The 18,906-nt window shown below is 32.5% G+C and overlaps 4 protein-coding genes and 1 pseudogene across 4 annotated transcripts; 3 read left to right on the top strand and 2 right to left on the bottom strand.

The window, feature by feature from the left end:
* Positions 1–5: 5 nt before the first annotated feature.
* LOC119192516 lies at positions 6–3,716 on the top strand (annotated as a pseudogene).
* Positions 3,717–6,279: 2,563 nt separating this feature from the next.
* On the bottom strand, positions 6,280–7,616 carry LOC119192519 (protein ALP1-like). The gene is made up of 2 exons (XM_037446334.1): positions 7,050–7,616; positions 6,280–6,920 (listed from the first exon to the last, which is right to left on the bottom strand). The coding sequence occupies exons 1-2, from the start codon at positions 7,461–7,463 to the stop codon at positions 6,300–6,302; spliced, it is 1,035 nt and encodes a 344-aa protein (XP_037302231.1). The 5' UTR covers positions 7,464–7,616; the 3' UTR covers positions 6,280–6,299.
* Positions 7,617–9,151: 1,535 nt separating this feature from the next.
* On the top strand, positions 9,152–11,452 carry LOC119192518 (methyltransferase-like 26). Its single transcript, XM_037446333.1, has 2 exons — positions 9,152–9,631; positions 10,166–11,452. Exons 1-2 carry the CDS (start codon positions 9,585–9,587, stop codon positions 10,803–10,805), a joined length of 687 nt encoding a protein of 228 aa, XP_037302230.1. The 5' UTR covers positions 9,152–9,584; the 3' UTR covers positions 10,806–11,452.
* A 4,270-nt stretch (positions 11,453–15,722) lies between these two features.
* Positions 15,723–17,796, top strand: LOC119192517 (CD2 antigen cytoplasmic tail-binding protein 2 homolog). Its single transcript, XM_037446332.1, is given in 5 exon segments — positions 15,723–16,063; positions 16,474–16,786; positions 17,254–17,364; positions 17,367–17,507; positions 17,510–17,796. Coding segments are annotated over 5 exon segments (984 nt in total). The 5' UTR covers positions 15,723–15,877; the 3' UTR covers positions 17,743–17,796.
* LOC119192515 (GPI ethanolamine phosphate transferase 1-like) lies at positions 17,779–18,903 on the bottom strand (the record flags this gene model as incomplete). Its single annotated transcript, XM_037446331.1, has 3 exons — positions 17,779–18,043; positions 18,424–18,615; positions 18,820–18,903. Coding segments are annotated over 3 exons (522 nt in total), but the record flags the coding sequence as incomplete, so codon positions are not given.
* Positions 18,904–18,906: the final 3 nt, after the last annotated feature.

The raw sequence follows: 18,906 nt of genomic DNA, 5'->3' as shown, positions 1-18,906 counted from the left end.
GATCAGATCTGCGATTGTTAAACGACCCTTCGTTTGTTGGAGCAGTTGCTTCCACAAGTCATGCCTATTTCTTCTATAGAGAAACTGCTGTCGAGTACATGAACTGCGGAAAGGTCAGTATTTCAATAATGGTTACAATTTGTGACTTTACTAAATCTACGGAATTAAATAAACATTTAAATATGTCTTTCGACAGGCCGTGTATTCAAGGGTAGCAAGAATTTGTCTGAACGATAAAGGAGGACCTCATAGCTTTAGCGATCGATGGACATCATTTTGAAAACACGTCTAAATTGTTCCATGCCTGGCGAATATCCATTTTATTTCGATGAAATCCGTAAGTATTTACCTAAATTTTTGAGTAAATTAGAGTTCCTTTACGTCGATACGTAGGTACGTTATAAATAAAATATATTTTTTAGAATCTACAACAGAACTAATTAGTGGAGAATATGGTAGTGGCAATAACCGCAATGACATCATTTACGCAGTATTTACTACACCTCAAAATGCTATTGGTGGTTCAGCTGTATGCGCTTTCGCAATGAGGGACATTATGGATGCATTTGAAGGCGCATTTAAGGGTCAAGAGACTATTAATTCTAACTGGTTACCTCTAGAAAAAAGAAAAGTACCCTCAGACAAAACCGGGATCTTGCGTGGAAGACAGCAGGACGCTCTCCGATTCAACAGTTAACTTTATTAAAACACATCCACTGATGGATAAAGCAGTACCCTCGTTTCTAGCACGACCTATTCTTATAAGAGTAAGTCTACAATACAGATTTTCTGCTATAGCTGTACATCCTCAAGTTCAAGCTATGAATGGCAACAAGTTTGATGTCATATACGTCGGTACTGATGACGGTCGAGTTATCAAAGGCGTAAATGTAGCTTCTAACGAAGGCGTTTTCGATAGTAGTGTCGATGAGTACAGCAGAAATCCTGTGAGAACGGCTGTTATATCTGAAGTACAAGTATTACCTCAAGGAGTACCAATAAAACAAATGCATATCGCTCTCACAACAGAAAAGTTGATAGTCGCGTCGGGCGACATAATAAAAGCTGTCACTCTGTCGCATTGTGGGAACGTGCAATCGTGCAGGTATGAATTGACATTTAGGATTTCAATTTCAATAAAAAGTGTAACGTTTGTTTAATGCCTATTTCTCTGTTATTTTAGGAATGTGTTGCGTTACAAGATCCTCACTGTGCATGGGATTCTAAGATTCAACAATGTTCATGGGTTGGAAATAGACAGTTTCCAAATCGGAGAGATTTCTACAAAATGTAGAAACTGGAAAGACTGAAGTATGTAATAAGCTACCAGCGTTATCGACCGGTGATCGACATTCTAATAGAAACCAAGGCACAAAAAAACTGTCAACTTCAGAAAGCGAAACACACATAAAAAGTGATGACATTCAGAATGAAATACTGATTGAAGTTGTAGAAACAAATGTATTATCAGAAGAAAAAAGTACCACCAACAGTAAACACGAAACAGGTAAAAAGAATACATTTCAATAATATCAGTTTGTAATTTTAGTGATTATAAAATTATACTTATTTTATTTATATCTTTTAGATTTGCTGACGGTCGAAGCAGCCGATGGCAATATATACAGTGCACAAGCTTTATTCACAGCAGTAGTAACATCGTGTCTTGTTACACTTATGGTGGGATTCGTTATAGGATATTTGTTTTCGCGACGATTTCGTCATCCATTTCTTGCCGATACCTCACCATTCAATGAACAACATAATCGTTTAAACAGGTACGTGAACAAAAAAACGTTGTTCCATTATTCTTATAAACAGATTTTTTCTTTATCGTGTTTTACTCTCTATTATATTTTAAACACCTGCACCACGCCATAAAAATCATATTTATCGATTTTATTCAGGCACAGAAAAATAATACAAATTCATTTTTCAGATTGAGCGCATTAGAAACACCATTAAATGCAAATACGGCGTACATGCCACCGAGATCGAAAAACGTGAATATGGTGGCAAATGTTTGTCCCATTACGAAGCAAGACAATTTACATCTAGAACTCGGGAAGGAAAGAACACTCGACCTCCGAAATTCCACCGAATCCCTTGACAAGGATCTCAAGTGCGGTACTTTACAAAAAGTGAAAAAGACTTATATTTGAAATATACCTAAACAAACTGTGTATGGATCCATAACAGAGTGATAAAAAAAACATGAACGTAACGTGTGTGCCAATCTACCGAGGAAATCGGCTACGGCAATGTATGTGTTGTGTGGACGTTTTAATGACTGTAAATATTGTATCTTTAACTTAATGTACAGTGTCGATTATCTATGAAGATAAAAGTATCGTAAATAACGTTATCTGATACTCCTTACTCAAAAAGAAAATTGCATTTACGATGGATTTGTAATGGACCTTCTAGAGTACTCAGTATAACTAGTTAATACTAAAGCTGATATGTTTTTCTTATAGTAGATACATTTTATACAATATGTTAATCATTTATATTGGACATATTTTAAGAGCTATCAAAAATTGATCGAAGCCGTAGATGTTTTTTTAAACAGCTTTAGTATTATTTGACATTCCATAAGAATATTTTCTAGATTAGCGAGGTGGTTGAGTGCTGTGTAAATATAGTTCATATTTGTAAATACATAGTTATAACCGGCCAACGGGCTCAAGGAACAGGTTTGACGTAGTCAAACTCGAGACGTGAATGTCTAAACTATGATGATCAGTCCAAAAACTGAACAAGTACAGTACTGTTAGAGGATAATGGAAATTAAGTAAATATAAATAATTAAGGAGCAAAATCGCGTTTGTGCGCGTATTCCCGAGGGTCGCGGGTACTAATGTAGGTAAACCTACGACTGAATAAAATTCGACTATGTTGTAAATGAATTTCGAATCAAAAGAAATAAAGCCGTAATATTATTTATATGATACAACTGGTTATAAATTTTGTTAATGTATAAAATCATTATAATAGCATATTACTGTGCTAAGTGCATAGTGCCTTGTAGGTTGCCAATATAGTGCCTAATGTTAGAATACATCAGGACAAAGAATAGGATATTATAAAGCAAGCAATGCTTTCTGGTATATAGTTGTTGACGTTTGAATTGCTTTAAATTGGGAATATTTATTGTGTAGAAATGTGTCATATTTATGCACAATATACTTACATATGTACTATCTGATATTATCATAGTTTGGTTATAACTTTTGCTATTTTAGTATCTTACAACTATTCCAGTTCTGTTTTATGACTTACAATGTGAATTAAATTGTTATTAGGCTGAAGTAACCACCAGAAACAAAAAAAATCAATTGTTCCCACCGTATAATCAAAGCCTTTTAATTTAAGCAAAATTATAATCTTTTTGTACATAATTGTAGTAGAAAATTACACCGTTTAAGTAAATTCTTATAAAGTGCTTAACACCCGAAACCCACTGGAAGGACAACACGGCAGGATATGCTTTTGAGTCTCTACATGCAAGCGAACACTGACTGAATAATTATTAATCAGCGGTATCTTTAGGCACACGGAAGCATCAATAACCGTATCGGTTTGTTTGTGGAACTACATACTTATTACTAAAATTCCAACTATAATATTGTAACATTAGAGTTTAAATACCATTTGCCACCTTAAAATCCCCTTCTGAGACTACCCGTCAGTGGTTGCCGGGTTAATAGAGCAAATATTTTCAAACTTATTTTTATTTTGAAACAATGAAATAATATATTTTAGATAATAAATAGCTACTCGCTCCTTCAAACTTTAGTAAGCATTAGTTACCCTACGTCTATTAAGATCCTATCCTCGAAACTACTGGGTTTTATTTAGATTTTTTGCCTATATTAAGTATTCCTCTGAAAAGGTATTTTGATTTCGTTTCCTAGCCATTAGTCTCATATAGTTTAAAAAAAAGTGCAGTTCTATGAGTTACGCTATTATTAGAATTACGTTGACAGTCGGAAGTAACATATTTTGATCCTTTTGCCACAAAAACATTGATGGGCATTGTTAACATGCTTTTATTTATAACGTTTCTAAAATTAAAACAATTTTCAATGTTAAATAAGTATGTTTAATGATATCTAATAATGTAAATATTAAAGGTTTTGTTAACAATATTATAAAAGGTCAATGAATGTCATCTTTATATCCTTATTTCACAGTGTTATTCTCATATAGAACTCTCGGTTCTCGTTTAAATCTTTATTATGCTATATACTCCGATGAAGGACTAATGTAGGCAAAAAATCAAAATACAAACTCAATTGAATTCAAAAATGGGATCCTACTAAACGGAGGGCATCTTTGTATTGTAATTTATGCAGACTTGTGTATATGTTTTTCAAATATTTTTATTTATATTTTTTACATTTCAATAAACCAATTTAATTATGGCCAATTATATCAATTAAGAGAAGAATATAAGTATTATTATATTCATGTCTTTGTTTTCTTTCCCTGGATCGTATGAACATTTAATTCAACCTTTTTGACGGGCATTACAATATAAGTAGTAGCTTTCTAGACACGACTTTTGGATCGTCTAATTTCCAAAGCCAGTATATTTTCTAAGTTTATTTGTCAAAGATGGGACCATATTTCTGCCCTTTACTAGAACATAGATTATAATTGTAACATATTAGCGTCTTTAGAGAAATATGAATGAACCAAGCTCTATAGTTGAAACGTTTACTCTTTGGTATACCTTCAAATTCATTTTAAATTGTCTCGAGCGGTCTAGACCCGTCACTAGAGGCCTGTTTCGCAACTCCTGACTAATTTCGTCACATAAATGTATAAACCGAATAAATACAGAAATCACACTCTAATCTATGCTCCCAAATAAAGGGTAATGGAATGAGTACCATCTATATAAGCTGTTAACGATAACTATCAAACAAAATTTATTTGAAACTTTTAAAACAGCCCCCGAGTCCCTGATTAACGTATAGGAAACTTGGAAACTTTATATCCTGGAACTATGACCAATAACTAGTAAAAATAAAGCAGAAAACAATGGATACTAATAACTTTGTGTTACAATAAGAGAAAGAAGTATATAATTTTTTAAAATATTGGTAGCAATTTTGCTTACCTGAAAACTAAAAGTAGTATATTCCAAAGACGCACAGCCTCTACAGTAAAAGAAAAATTTAATACAACTTATAAAAAACAATGGCTATGGTATAGAAAGTAACATGTGACCCACACAAATCGAACACTTCTACGAGCTTTCATATTACACCCGGTTAGATCTTAATGCCAGCTGCATCTAACAGTAGTTGGAAATAACATTTTCAAAGTTGACTTAAGGCCTCCCGACAAGTCAATTACATCCCGTTAATATTGTATCGCATCTACTTCCGCTTCGCCACGGAACAAAGGAAAGTGGGCAGCCCTTATCTTATCCTACTCTAATGGATGGATGCAACACACTCTTTTGAGCATATTGCGACAACGATTATGCTTTCATCCAGGGTATAATATCAATGAATTCATGTGGATAAATTGTACAAAATTACCCAAACACCGTGCCTCTTTTCGCACTTCGCAACGTAGTCTTAGCGCCGCCTTAGGCTCTATCTACACTCACCGAATATTAGAATAGTATCAGCCCCGATCAATAAGGGCAAGCCTGGGCCCATGCCCCGCCATGCATTACTTCAAGGGCGCAAATCCAAACTTGGCAGACAAATACACAACTCATAATTAACGCAACTTTGACTACTGAGACATCCAGAACATTACACACATAAATTATTTCCCGCGGAGCGCCAAATGATCATGATGATGATGACAAAGTTAAAGATATAGGTGGTTAGGGCAGCATTATCCAGATTTTGCCCCGCCTCAAAAAAATTCAAGATCCGAGACTGAATACTATACTTAATCTACTACATGTAAAGTAAGGATACTATTCAGTATATATTTACAGTAAACTATTAAAACAACAATGTATACTTATACCCTAATAACAATTATTTAAAAAAAAATGTTTGCTATACTTTATACAAGTATTTATTCCTCAAGATCCATATAATTAATATAATTACACAAAAACTGTCTTTTCTCCTCTGCTGTTTTAACAATATCTGTATTTATGCTAACACCATCATCACACAACACAATTTCCTCTTTTACATCAGAACATCCTTCTTGCATTAAAATAAAATTATGCAGAACACAAGCTGCTGAAATCAAATAATTCACAGATTCCATTTTAACAACATCTATGTGATTAAGTTTCCTGAATCTCTTTCAACAACTCAAACGCCCGCCAATATAACTGCGGCTTTCCAATGAACTTCATTAAACTTCATTTCTTCACTTGTCAGTAATTCTTCACTAGTAAAAGGAGTTATTACATTCATTTTGAGACGATAATCAGAATCTCCTAATATGTGATTATCAAAGTCAACAAAGTTTTTTAATTCATGTGATAGCGGACTCTCTTTGAAGACCCTGTTTTTCCTTAGTTTTCCTTTTTCTCCTATATAAATGTCCATAAACATCAGAGATTCATCACATACAGCTTGTAATAACACCATTTCTGGTTTTTCTTTTCTATTTCTTTGTGGTCCAACTTTAAATCTACAAGCATCTATAAATCCTACGCAATTGGGGAATTTAAATCTACTGGTTACTTTAATCCTAGTTATGTGTTGCTCCTCCGATGACGGCCAGCTAATAAAATGATATCTGTTCTCAGTTAGCAGAGAAGCAATCTCATTAAAAATATAACTGACTGATGATTTATGCAAGCCAAACATTTTCCCAATATCATTGTATGAGGAATCATTTAGTAAGAACCAAAGGAACACATGCACTTTTTTATCAAGTGGAATATTTCCCGGTTTGATATAGCTTTTCATAAATGTTATCAGTGCCTGTAAATAGACAAAAAGTTTATCTTAATTTTTTTTTTATTAATAGTTTAATACAATGAATATTATAAATACACTTTTTAAACCACAACAAAATTTAAACTTTTACTTAAAAAAAAATGTAATATTTACCTCAACTGTACTTCGCTTCATTTTAAACTTATTGACATATTCAATATCAGTAAAATTTTGTATGACCAATTCATAAAAACATTTAACTCGCCGAATAGAAACACCCAACAAACACTCATCAGAAACAGACTGTGAAACTTGATTATATTCTCTTTTCATTAAATCTCCCAGAGTATTTAAATTATCATGATTTTCATTTATAACATTTGCTATTGACACCACTAGCCTGTTCACTGTGCAAACATTTTCGCTGTCTAGAAATAAATCCATTATGAATTCTTTATCAACATTTTTCATCTTTTTATAATTTTTATTCGTCATAATCATTATAAATTTAGTCAGTTGACTTAATAGTATACCAATGTATATACGTTGTGCTTTCTGTTTTAGTAACTTAATGTTTCTAGCTTTCATTTACAGAACAATTACAATAAAATTCTACTAGCACCACAACAAGTATTTCATTGATACATGTAAAACTTTAAATACATTATTCAGTTTTCAAACACAAAATGACAAAATTCTACCTTTACCCTCTCATCTGTCAGATGTCACGACTCACAATTGACAGTTGACAGTGTTGATAGCTGATAGGGGGTGGACACTTAGAACATTTTGTGTAATTATGTTTGGGTTAGGATTTTTAAAGAATGATTATATATCTTAATACCATCACATAGAGTTTAGTTTTGGTTGACAAAAGGTAACATCAGGGTAACATCTTGTACCAACATATTAGACCAAAAATATAGAAAGTATGTTGGCTATTATGATAGATGGAAATTTGCCGCCATTATTAACGGTAGATTTGTTATTGTTCGACTTTATTTGCAAAATCTGTATAATTGCGATTTTGTTCAATAATCATTTAAGTTTTATGCCGAATACGTTGAGTTGAGCCTACTTCTCCGTTTCGTGTATATTTCTTCTTGAAGAAATTTGTGTATTGTGTGTTACGTGATATTGACTCTTACGAGGTAGTTACTCTTATTATTCCTAGATATTGACTCTAATTCTGTTTACATTTGTGTAGTTTATTTATTTTGTGTGCGAGAATGAAGAAAAGAATTAATGTGTATAAAAAATGTTAAGTTTGTGGCATACAATGGTACCCAAAATCAAACATATTTATGGCTAAATTTCCACTTGATCCACACCGGTAAAAGAACATTTATATTATGATTTAAAACATTACATAAAAGTGATGTATATTTAATTCAAATTTACAAACTCAAGTAGTCGTTGAAGAGAATACTCTAGATTATAGTTTCAATTCTATGCTTATTAACGTAATCAAAAAAGGCACGTGCGAAATCTATGAATTTGCCCTTTCAATGATTGTATCATAATAATTGTTGATTGGACGGAAAAACATCATATCTGTAAGGTATCAAAAATTTAAATTTCCATATAAAATTGGCAATATATAACGGAAAACTGGAGTATAATGAATTTTTGAGTAGGAGACCTAAACATTATACAATTTATACATAAGAAATTCACGTAATAATATTGTGTATTTTGTAATTAAATAAAGAGAATTATTAAAAATTGTGGACATTTTATTTTGAATATTCCAAATTCAATCATAATTTATACCAGTGTAAGATTTATGGACAGCAATTTTTATCGATATTATCGTTTGAATAAGGAACGTCCCTAGAGATGAGCAGATTTATAGTAAGTTGGCAGCCTTGCGTCATTTTTTTTGCGCTATGTTGGTACAAAATGTAACTCTAACTGCTCATGTATGTGCGTGAGCTCAAATTCAATGTACCAAGTGCCGCCTCTTCTTACGTAATATATTACTTAGTCTATGGTCTCAAGCTTATATCCAGCCATTAATCCAGCTTCTTGATTAGTCTGTTTCTTTCAGTCTGTGGAAGATGCAGTGATGCCAGGTATACATATTATTATTTATCTGTATTTAAATACACATACATTTTTTTTCGAGAAACTATTATACAGTTTTTTTTCTAATTTACATGTATTGAAACTAAAATTTTATACAGACTTCATGTTATACAGAGAATCCGTCTCGGTAACACTCACACTTGACAGATCACCGCTCCGTCTCGCGTCGTAGTGATTCATAGTGACATTCAATATTTTACTAGCTCTGTGATTCATTACATTCGAAACAACGTTCTGACGTTCATGAATTAGTTCAATTCAATGTTCACGAACTACATAAGGCTACATGTTACATTATGTAGTTAAATCTTTTTAAATAAAAATATATCTATACCGGTCAATAGTGAATCTAATAATAATTATTAAATAAATTCAAAAAGTATTAAATTACATACAGAAGACTTTAGTCCAAAATAATTTATTGTAATTTTACTAACTGTGACGTAAAAAAAATACTACAAATCCATGCAAAACCTGTCTACATTTGTGTAACACAAATATTTGAAATTTACCTCATAAAAATAACTGTAGATTATATGAGACTTCACAAAATTTACTGCCATAGCCATTGCCATCGTTCATAGCACGTTAATTCGCCTTAGCCGGGTGCTAAGGAGGCCAATGTCGAAGACTCAAGATTTCGCTTGTGGTTTTCACGAAAATGAAAGGTAGGATTCATATATAGCTATTCCTTAAATTTTTTTAAACTTTATGGTAGTATCTTACTTATATGTAATAAAAAAACTGAGTGAATAGAAGTAATTGCTGTTTACATGTGAGATCTAAAAATTGTTTGGTCCTGTTTTATACTGGTTTTAGTCTAGTGGCCGAAGATTAAGAGACCACAACTTACACTGTGAAACATTAGATGTCTTGGGTTCGATTCCTAAGTTGGTCAAAAACTTTATAAATTGTTGGTTCAAAAAACACGCGAGTTGATATGGCGATAGAATTGCATTTATCACATCTTGGTAGCAAATAAGCTTTACAATCAGTAGATGTATGGTGTATCTGCTAAAATTCCCCTATGAGAACCTTTATAGATACTGCTTTGCTATATATCTTGTACTATATGATTATTTCATATAGGCACCTTTCCTTTGTACAACAATACAAGCATATCTAGGCCTCATATAGGGGAAATATATACCAATATGCATAATGTCTATTTGTGTATAAAGCAATGTATAAATTCATTTCAGTATTACAAATGAGAAGCTTATCTATCCAGCTGCATCAAGAAACAAAGAATCTATACTACAAGTCCTCAAGAGATTCCTAATTACTGACACAGAAAATGATGATGAAGAAAATCCTCTCTTTGTAGAGATAGCATCAGGCTCTGGACAACATGTGGCACATTTTGCACCACATTTTCCAAACTTCAAATTTCAGCCAACGGAAGTAGACAGTGCTCTATTAGGAAGTATCTCATACTATGCCAAACACTGTCCCACAAAAAACATTTTACCCCCGCTACACTTGGACATTTGTAATAGTTTATCTCAGTATGGGTTTAAAGAAGAAAGTATAGACTACATTTACAATGCTAATATGATTCACATAACTCCTTTTGAATGCACTATAAGGTTGTTTGAGAATGCAGGCCAATACTTGAAACGTGATGCATTCATGATCACATATGGTCCTTATGCTAAAGATGGAAGATTGTCACCAGACAGTAATATTCGGTTTGATGCTACTCTCAGAGATATTGATCCTTCATATGGTGTACGTGACATAAATGATCTGACTAAATTAGGAGAGAAAAATAATTTATCCCTTATTGATACTATTGAAATGCCTTCAAATAATAAGACATTAATATGGAAAAAAAATTAAGTAGTTCCCTGCTTTTTAAATATACATTATCCATGTAACCTAAGTACCTAATAGTATTATCCTGGCTAGGTAATGTAACAAACCGAGAAAAACTTGTAATTTAAAATGTCTGCTTCCAGTTACTTAATTCAGAACTATTAATTAAACTATAATGTTATGTGGCACTCATACACTATATAAAAAATGTACCCTGCTACAAAAAATATTAACATCTAGAATAAATTACAAAAAAATATTGTTAGAAAGGAAATTTAAACCCAAAGTGAGGTTTATCAATTTTTTAAGTATGTTGTCATATCCAAATATTTAAGTAACCACTAACCATTTCTGATAAGGCACATTTGCTCCCTCTACTGTATAATTCCAGAAAATATCTCAAAAACCTACTCAGTATTTTAGACTTTATATGTATATTCTCATAGACTGAATTTACTTTACAAAATACTCTATTTATTATAGAATAAAGATCATAAATAATGACACACTGAAAGTGACTGCATATAATAATATAGCACTAAACTGGAAATTAACATAAGTAGAAATCATTTCAGATTAACAATTTTATTTTATGTTTATATGCGCTATACGGTGCGTTCGGCTAATTTCGTGTTGCAGGAGTCTCGTAAATATTTTTTCCAATAAAATATTTAAGCGGTACCGGCATTTTATACATGAAACTGGTTATTATTAATGCTACTTTATGTGATAATTTAATCATCTTCCAATTCTCTCCGTATAAGCTTAAAATAGGTGATAATATCTGTATAGAAATTTAAAACACATAGAAAAGATCGGACGTTCGCGAGGTAAGTTCGAACTTAATTCTAATAACGATTATAATGATTATAAGGTCCACAAAATCAAATAGAAGTCTCGATCAGTGTCAAGAAGTACGAAATCTACCTTTTTGTTTCACAGCATACCTATTCTTGGTCGTAGCATCAACTTTCGTATACTTACAGGGCGGGGCAGAAAGAAACAGCGTCGCCGCCTATGTAGCCTAAACTAAATAATAGTTTCACTGTATTTATCGTTAAACGATCTTACCCGAACGCACCTTAATACTTTATAAAGTCTGATAATGTTTACAGTAAGTAATATTTATATTATCATAAGATTTGACAAGATAATTCTGGACTGAGCTAAATCTATGTGGAATACTTTAATTTTATTTTAATGTCAGTGCGCACTTGATAGCTATAATGGCACGTCACAACGATTTTTATAAAATTATCGTTAAATATTGCACAGAAACTCTGAAATACCTAATATAAGTGGTATAGTTCAAATAAATTATTATGTTTTTTGTCTTAACTCGTTAACAGTTTATTTTTCGTCACACCAAGCAACATAATATAACTATTTAAGAAGAATATTTTAGTATATAATATTATCGAATTTATTAGTCTATTTATATTTAGTGGAAATATCTACTAAATATTGGTGTAAATGCCACTGATTTCAACTTATCTGACAAATTGAATTGAATAACCATTCATCACATAAGTATATAAGAAAACTCAGAATCTAGGGATTGGAAATTAAAACAAGTAATGTCTTGAAACCACTTATTATTCAAGTCGACTGCTCTTTACGAGTCTCGAACACAGAATGCTCTCCGCCTCAACCGTTTGCTAACTATATAAAGTCATGTCGAGTCAAAACACTTCCTTTTTTTTAAAAAAAATTTGGTCGACCTAGTCAATTGACTTTCTCAAAATTATTAAAACAGTCAATTGACTTACTTTATAAAGTATTGAAATCTTACGCTCCTATTTCTTGTAATTTAATTGAATACATAAATATCATGAAAATATCGATAATACTACTCAATTCATAATAATATAACAAGTATAATTAAATTTACGTAGATAAGTAGTTACTACAAATTTAGGCTCACGATCTAAAATCTAAATTAAAGTAAAAAGTAGATTTATATTATATAATTATTGACCGAAAATTTAATAAAAAAAACTCGTATGTATTATTATTATTATGTACTTAATTTAACTGCTAGTATTTTCTAATCATCCGTACGACATCATTTTCTTTATGTTTGTAATATAAATACTACAAAATCAGGCTAGGTAAAAAAAAATCCTACTTTTGAGAACTAAGTAGCCCTTCAATTGAAATATCATAATAGTGATAACTGTTAAAATATTTGACTTACTTATTACAGGATCAGGTCTGCAAAATTATTACTGTCTAATTCAAATACCTAGGTTAAATAAATAGAAAACTTGAAAATAATTTTTCAATACATAGGTACGCATAAAGTAAGTAGCATTTCATCCGACTTGTTCGAACAAATAAAAAAATAATATAGCCTCATAAATATATTGAGGCTATAGCTATGTTTTGATTTTCAGTAGGTATTCGCCCTATAATGTAATGACCCAAATTTAGTTCAGTCATGTTAAAATATTATTCTAAATAACACGACACGCAAATGTAAACAAGTTACGCAATATACCTAGCCTCCCAAGATACCCACTGTCCAAGAAATACTGACCCTACATGCCCTTGACCAGCTTTTATCATATTATTATGTGTAGATAATAAATATTTTATGTATCAATAGAGTATATATTACTACACGCAAGCTCATGCCTTTTATCCTAGAAGAGGTAGGCAAGGCGCAACTGATGCACCCACTGTTCGCTATGCATATTCCGACCCATGATGTGATAGAGAAGAGCGGAAGGTAATCTATCGCCATAACCCCCCAAGGATTCCCTTCACTTCTTAACTTCATCTTGTGAGCTCGGTCTCCACACCGAATGCACGGCCATGCACGACGCGGTGGTACATTTGTCGCAGCCCTAGCCAGATAGCTATGTGTGGAAATAGTTGCCAATTCATGTTGAGGTCTATAAGGGCTCGCGATCATTTCCTGACCTTCTCCCCTCCTCTCATCCTAAGAGGTTTCCTATCCTTCTCCTATACTTTCTTCCCAGCTATCCCCTTCCAACTTTCTAGAAATTCAGTCGCTGAGCCGAGGGAGTCCAGTATCCCATTCGCAGGTTTCCCCCGGTGCTCACTACGAGTTCTGATACCCCACAAGAAAAATCCAGTTTCATGCAATCCATTCATCTAATTCCATCCAATCCATTCCTGCCCGACCTGGGATCAAACTAGACACCTCGGCACTGCAGTCCTACTATAATACAACTACGCCACCTAGACACGATATTATTATTACGAATTGAGAGATTTTTGTATATTAATGTAATCATTGAACATGAAAAATTAAAATATCTCGGAGATATTAAATATTTTCCTAACCACAACCAATATTTGTAAATTAAGTAAAACATATACGCACTCAGGAGTGCAAGGCAAAAACAAATGCAGATCTTTCAAATTTCGGAGGGATCGTATGAAGTAAATTTTGCATTTATTTAACACAAATTAAATAAATAAAAAAAGCACAATATTATTATATTGTATTGGTGAGGAAATTTCTATTTTGGTCTTTCAAGGATTTTAAATTTTAAATTGCACACGAAGTATAATAATTGTAATTATTGATAGAAACTGTAAAATTTCAATTGGCGCGTATTTTGATTAACTTCGTTTGAGAATAATTGGTCTTCCTCACTAATACTAACTTAAATGCAAACGCAGAAACTGCTTAACGTGTTTTGATAAAGTTTGGCAGGTGGATAGACCATATCTTAGAAGTAAATTTGGTATAATTTTTTTTTTTTTTTGGTTGGTTTGGTTCATTGAAGAAACTAATCTAAATTGGTGGCACTTATATTCTTTCGCTTGTGCACTAGTGCCGTCTATACTTACACGCGTACCGTAGACCAAAAAATTATAATTGCCTTGATGTGCTTTCACGCTGTCTTGACACGCTTAATGATTATTGTTATGAATTCTTTGTTATAATTTTCTGTTATTTATCCATTGTTACTTGTTTGTTAATGTTGTTTAGTCAAGTTGAAAATGAAGAAATATGAGGAGAGAACCCCTCTACCATTTGATGATCCAGATGAAGGACCGTCTCATATGCAGTATTAATAAATTAGTAAAAGTAATATTAAGTAATTTTTATGATTGAATGCTAATGAGGATTGCATATTGAAAGCGGCCGTTAGTCGTTGTCTTATTTGAAATGTCTGTGTGACAAGATGTCACAGCGTCCTTAGATACTACTACAAAAATAAGATATTTACAGAAAATATGCTGATATTCACTTAAAAAAAACTGAAAATCACGATGTGGAAACAATATAGAGTATTTTACATTGGTGTTTTGCTATTTCGCGGCAGATTAAGTGAACGCAAAATTTCTGTATGATAATCTTGCCAATTGACGATGTATATAATCTTAGAATTCTTTGGTGATTTAGCGATAATTATTAATCGTTATCTACTAAACGTAAGATTGGCGGGATGGGCGAATGGAAACCTAGTGGAAAACGCTTAGAGTAAGTATGCACCGTAATTAATAAAGGGATTCACGATGTAACGGCACATGAGACAGGCATCAATGACATTCTACATCAAATAAAAACGGATGCGTAGTTTTTTTTTGTGCTACCACATACTTAATTCATTTTTCCCAACTTATGACAAAATATTTTCATATTAGTTATGAAAAATAATCTATAAATATAAAATGAAATTACTCGTAAGAAAAGAGGGAAACACTATGGTCTGGCGCCTGCTATATTTTTTATAGATTCATATCGATGGTTGAAAGACTAATCGTCATTTTTTTGCGATACTATGCTTCTTACATATTTAAAATTTCTGAGAGTAAAATCAGCACTTTTATCTGTTTTTTAACTAGATAAAAATTTTCGAAAAAAATGTAAACTATAAATACTTTCATGAATTATACAGAAGCTGACATTTTTGACGGAAACTCTTACATAAGTTAAAAATTGAAAAAATATTGTTGGCACACTGAACTTATATTTTTTAATCTTGACAGTTTTTCCCGGATAAACTTGCAAAAATCGATTTTATGGTTGTTTTCTATTATAGTTTCGACATTAATGAATATCGAAATTTAATCCACGTTTCAGGAGAGTTGAGTGCTAATTAGTATATGAGAAAATGTCGAAGCGGCCGGCCTCTGAAGTCTTTGACGACGAAGGACCGAAACAACCAGTGAGGGAGGGAAAAAAACACTCATTGGATTCTGACGAGGAAGATAATGGGGCAGAAGAGGAAAGGAACAATGTGATGAATGCAGACGATATTGAAGGAGAAGAAGAAGGAGTTGGGGGAATTGAAGGTGAAGTAAGTAAAATAATCACGATCTTTGTATAAAAATTAATTGATATAAGTACAATAATATCAACAATAAATGTTCACTGTTTTGTTACTTGTATTAGTGATTAGCGCAAACAGCTAACCCAAGAGGTGTATTCGCTATCTGCTACAGAAGCCAAGATTTGCGTTTGGTGCCACACCGCTGTATGTTTAAAAATGTGTTCTCCAAAAGCTACATATTATTTACCTGTTCTTAAGTAACTGTCTGTTTAAAATGTATAGACAAAATACAATAATTTGAGATTGCCCTTTACTGTATACTTTGTTAGTAGATTTTATTTAGAAGCTACAACACCTGTTAAAACAATGATGGATCGCTCGAGTCTTGATAATGCAAATATAAACACATTACATTTAGAATTATGTTTTCATTTCAGATTACTATAACTCCATTTAATATGAAGGAAGAGCTGGAGGAAGGACATTTTGATGCACAAGGACATTATCAATGGAAAAAACAGACAGAAATAAAAGATGGCTGGTTAGATAACATAGATTGGGTGAAAGTCAAGGGCCGACCTGAAGACAAGTACAAAATTCACAAAAGTGAAGACAACAAAGGACTGGGCGATGAATCCAGCAGTGAAGATGAAGAGATTAATGAGAAATTTGATTTGATAGAAAATTACAAAGAAATTTTACAACATATGAAACCACGAGAAACCATTGCTAAGGCTTTGCAGAGATTAGGTAAGTATTTATGTTTTTATTTCATTCAGTGTATGTGGAATGTGGTGAATTGCTTCACCAATCAAAACTCACTTATCATATCATTTCTTCTTTTTCTCATGTGGAAACATAATAATAATAATAATATCAGCCCTGTATTATATACTTGCCCACTGCTGAGCACGGGCCTCCTCTACTACCGTCCAACCACGCTGACCTAGTGCAGATTGGTATACTTCACACACCTTCGAAATTCCTATAGAGAACTTCTCGGATGTGCAGGTTTCCTCACGATGTTTTCCTTCACCGTTAAAGCGAACAATAAATTCACAAAGAATACACACATGATTTTTTTAGAAAAGTCAGAGGTGTGTGCCCTTGGGATTTGAACCTGCGGACATTCGTCTTGGTAGACCGTTCCACACCCAACTAGGCTATCGCCGCTTGTGGAAACATAAATTTAATAACAATAATTAACTATATTTCAGGTGCAAGTTCAAAAATTTCTTCTGCAGAGCGTTGGAAAAGGAAAAAAGCAGGAATTATTGATGAAAACAGCAAAATTGTTACAAGAATAACAGAACTTGCTAATCAAATCTTAACAAAATGGGTAATATGGACATTTATCAAGAGAACTATGAAAAAATTAATGGCATTGTCTCTAAAGCTAGTAATGAAGATGCCGATTTAGATATGTATGCAGATGACTTTGATCAGAAAGAAAAGCAAAATCTAGAATCTAAAAATCAGACCCAACTCCATTTGAAACTAAAACTGAGGAGAAGAATACCAATGAAGTCAAATGGGAGTTTAAATGGAGTCAAAATGATGACGATGTATCAGGACCGCATTCCACAGAACAAATGAATAAGTGGGCTTCAGAAGGCTACTTTAAATCTGGTGTATGGGTGAAAAAGCAAGGAGAAGACAGTCAATTTTACAATTCCAACAGAATTGATTTTGAATTATACATGTAGTCTTCCTTTACAAAATATTGTATAAATAATCTACAATTGTATGTTTTATTTTTATTTATTCGTATTTTTTTCGAGTTTTTAATAATCTCTTTACAAAGCTGTATGAACTAAAATCAGTCATTAATCTTGCAATCTGGTTAATCAAAACAATAAATAGAGTGATTACTTGAACAATAACATAGTGAGAAATTGATGTCCCAATTTCCAACCAGCTTCCTGTATTCTTCACTTTATACAGCAAATGAATTCCCATTATGTTTGAATACATCAAAACTACTATATTTAAATAACCAACAGGTGCCTGAAATTGCAAAACAATATTATTATTATTCAAATTTTCACCCATATTCACGAACAATATAAGAACGCACAGTGCGCCCGAACACCAGAGTCTGCAAATACGTAGTTTAGCTTTGTTCAGCTTTGTTTATCTGATGGCCAACTCAAGCAAAGTTGTATCTGAATATTAGCTAATCATAGTTTTGTATGCACTGCAAAGGCTATCATGCCAAAACTACTGAGAAGGCTGTCATGATTAAAGCACTGGGATATAGAATTATTATCATAAGAGAGCGCTGTACATATCCAAATAACGTTTGTAAATACAAGCCTCTGACACAATAATATTATCCTGAACCCATAGTCCATTTTACATTGTAAGCTTAGATTGTAATACAGTACCTTTGTCAAACATTGCACCGCTCTAAAACCACAAGCAACAACGAGGAATGGTGCTAGGGTTTTCAATAATATTAGAGTTGTAATAACAAATGGGTGGAAAGATGTTATGAAGCAAGTCACCCATCTGACTTCAAATGAATTCAATGATGCAATATTGCCTGTGCCAAAAAATGCTAATATTATGTATAATATCTGAAAATTCTAGTTGAGGATAATCATAAGTATAGATAATCTAGTTGAGGATAAACTATCTTTATTTGAAAACACCTTGGGCTTTGTCATACAAATTTTACTTAATTATAATGAAGCCCAAGAAATATATTGAATATGATGAAGTATTTCCTATCTGAAATCCATCTATTTTATGGTAATAACTTGTAAGTTTAAAAAGGATACAAAAAAGAATGCTCGTCTAAAATCTTCATTGTTTATGCTTCTTTCAATAACTGGAAAACCGCCTTTCTTATCATCTTGTTCACTTCT

The sequence above is a fragment of the Manduca sexta genome, unplaced genomic scaffold, assembly GCF_014839805.1.
Source record: "Manduca sexta isolate Smith_Timp_Sample1 unplaced genomic scaffold, JHU_Msex_v1.0 HiC_scaffold_2868, whole genome shotgun sequence".
Taxonomy (NCBI): Eukaryota; Metazoa; Arthropoda; class Insecta; order Lepidoptera; family Sphingidae; genus Manduca; species Manduca sexta.
Note: the sequence above shows the minus strand (reverse complement) of the source record. Positions and strands in the feature narration are given on the sequence as shown.

Coding starts and splice junctions, on each gene's coding strand:
- LOC119192518 (XM_037446333.1), top strand. CDS start 9,585: ATGTCGAAGACTCAAGATTTCGCTTGTGGTTTTCACGAAAATGAAAG. Junction 9,632..10,165: donor GGTTTTCACGAAAATGAAAG/GTAGGATTCATA, acceptor AATTCATTTCAG/TATTACAAATGAGAAGCTTA.
- LOC119192519 (XM_037446334.1), bottom strand. CDS start 7,463: ATGAAAGCTAGAAACATTAAGTTACTAAAACAGAAAGCACAACGTATA. Junction 6,921..7,049: donor TGAAGCGAAGTACAGTTGAG/GTAAATATTACA, acceptor GTCTATTTACAG/GCACTGATAACATTTATGAA.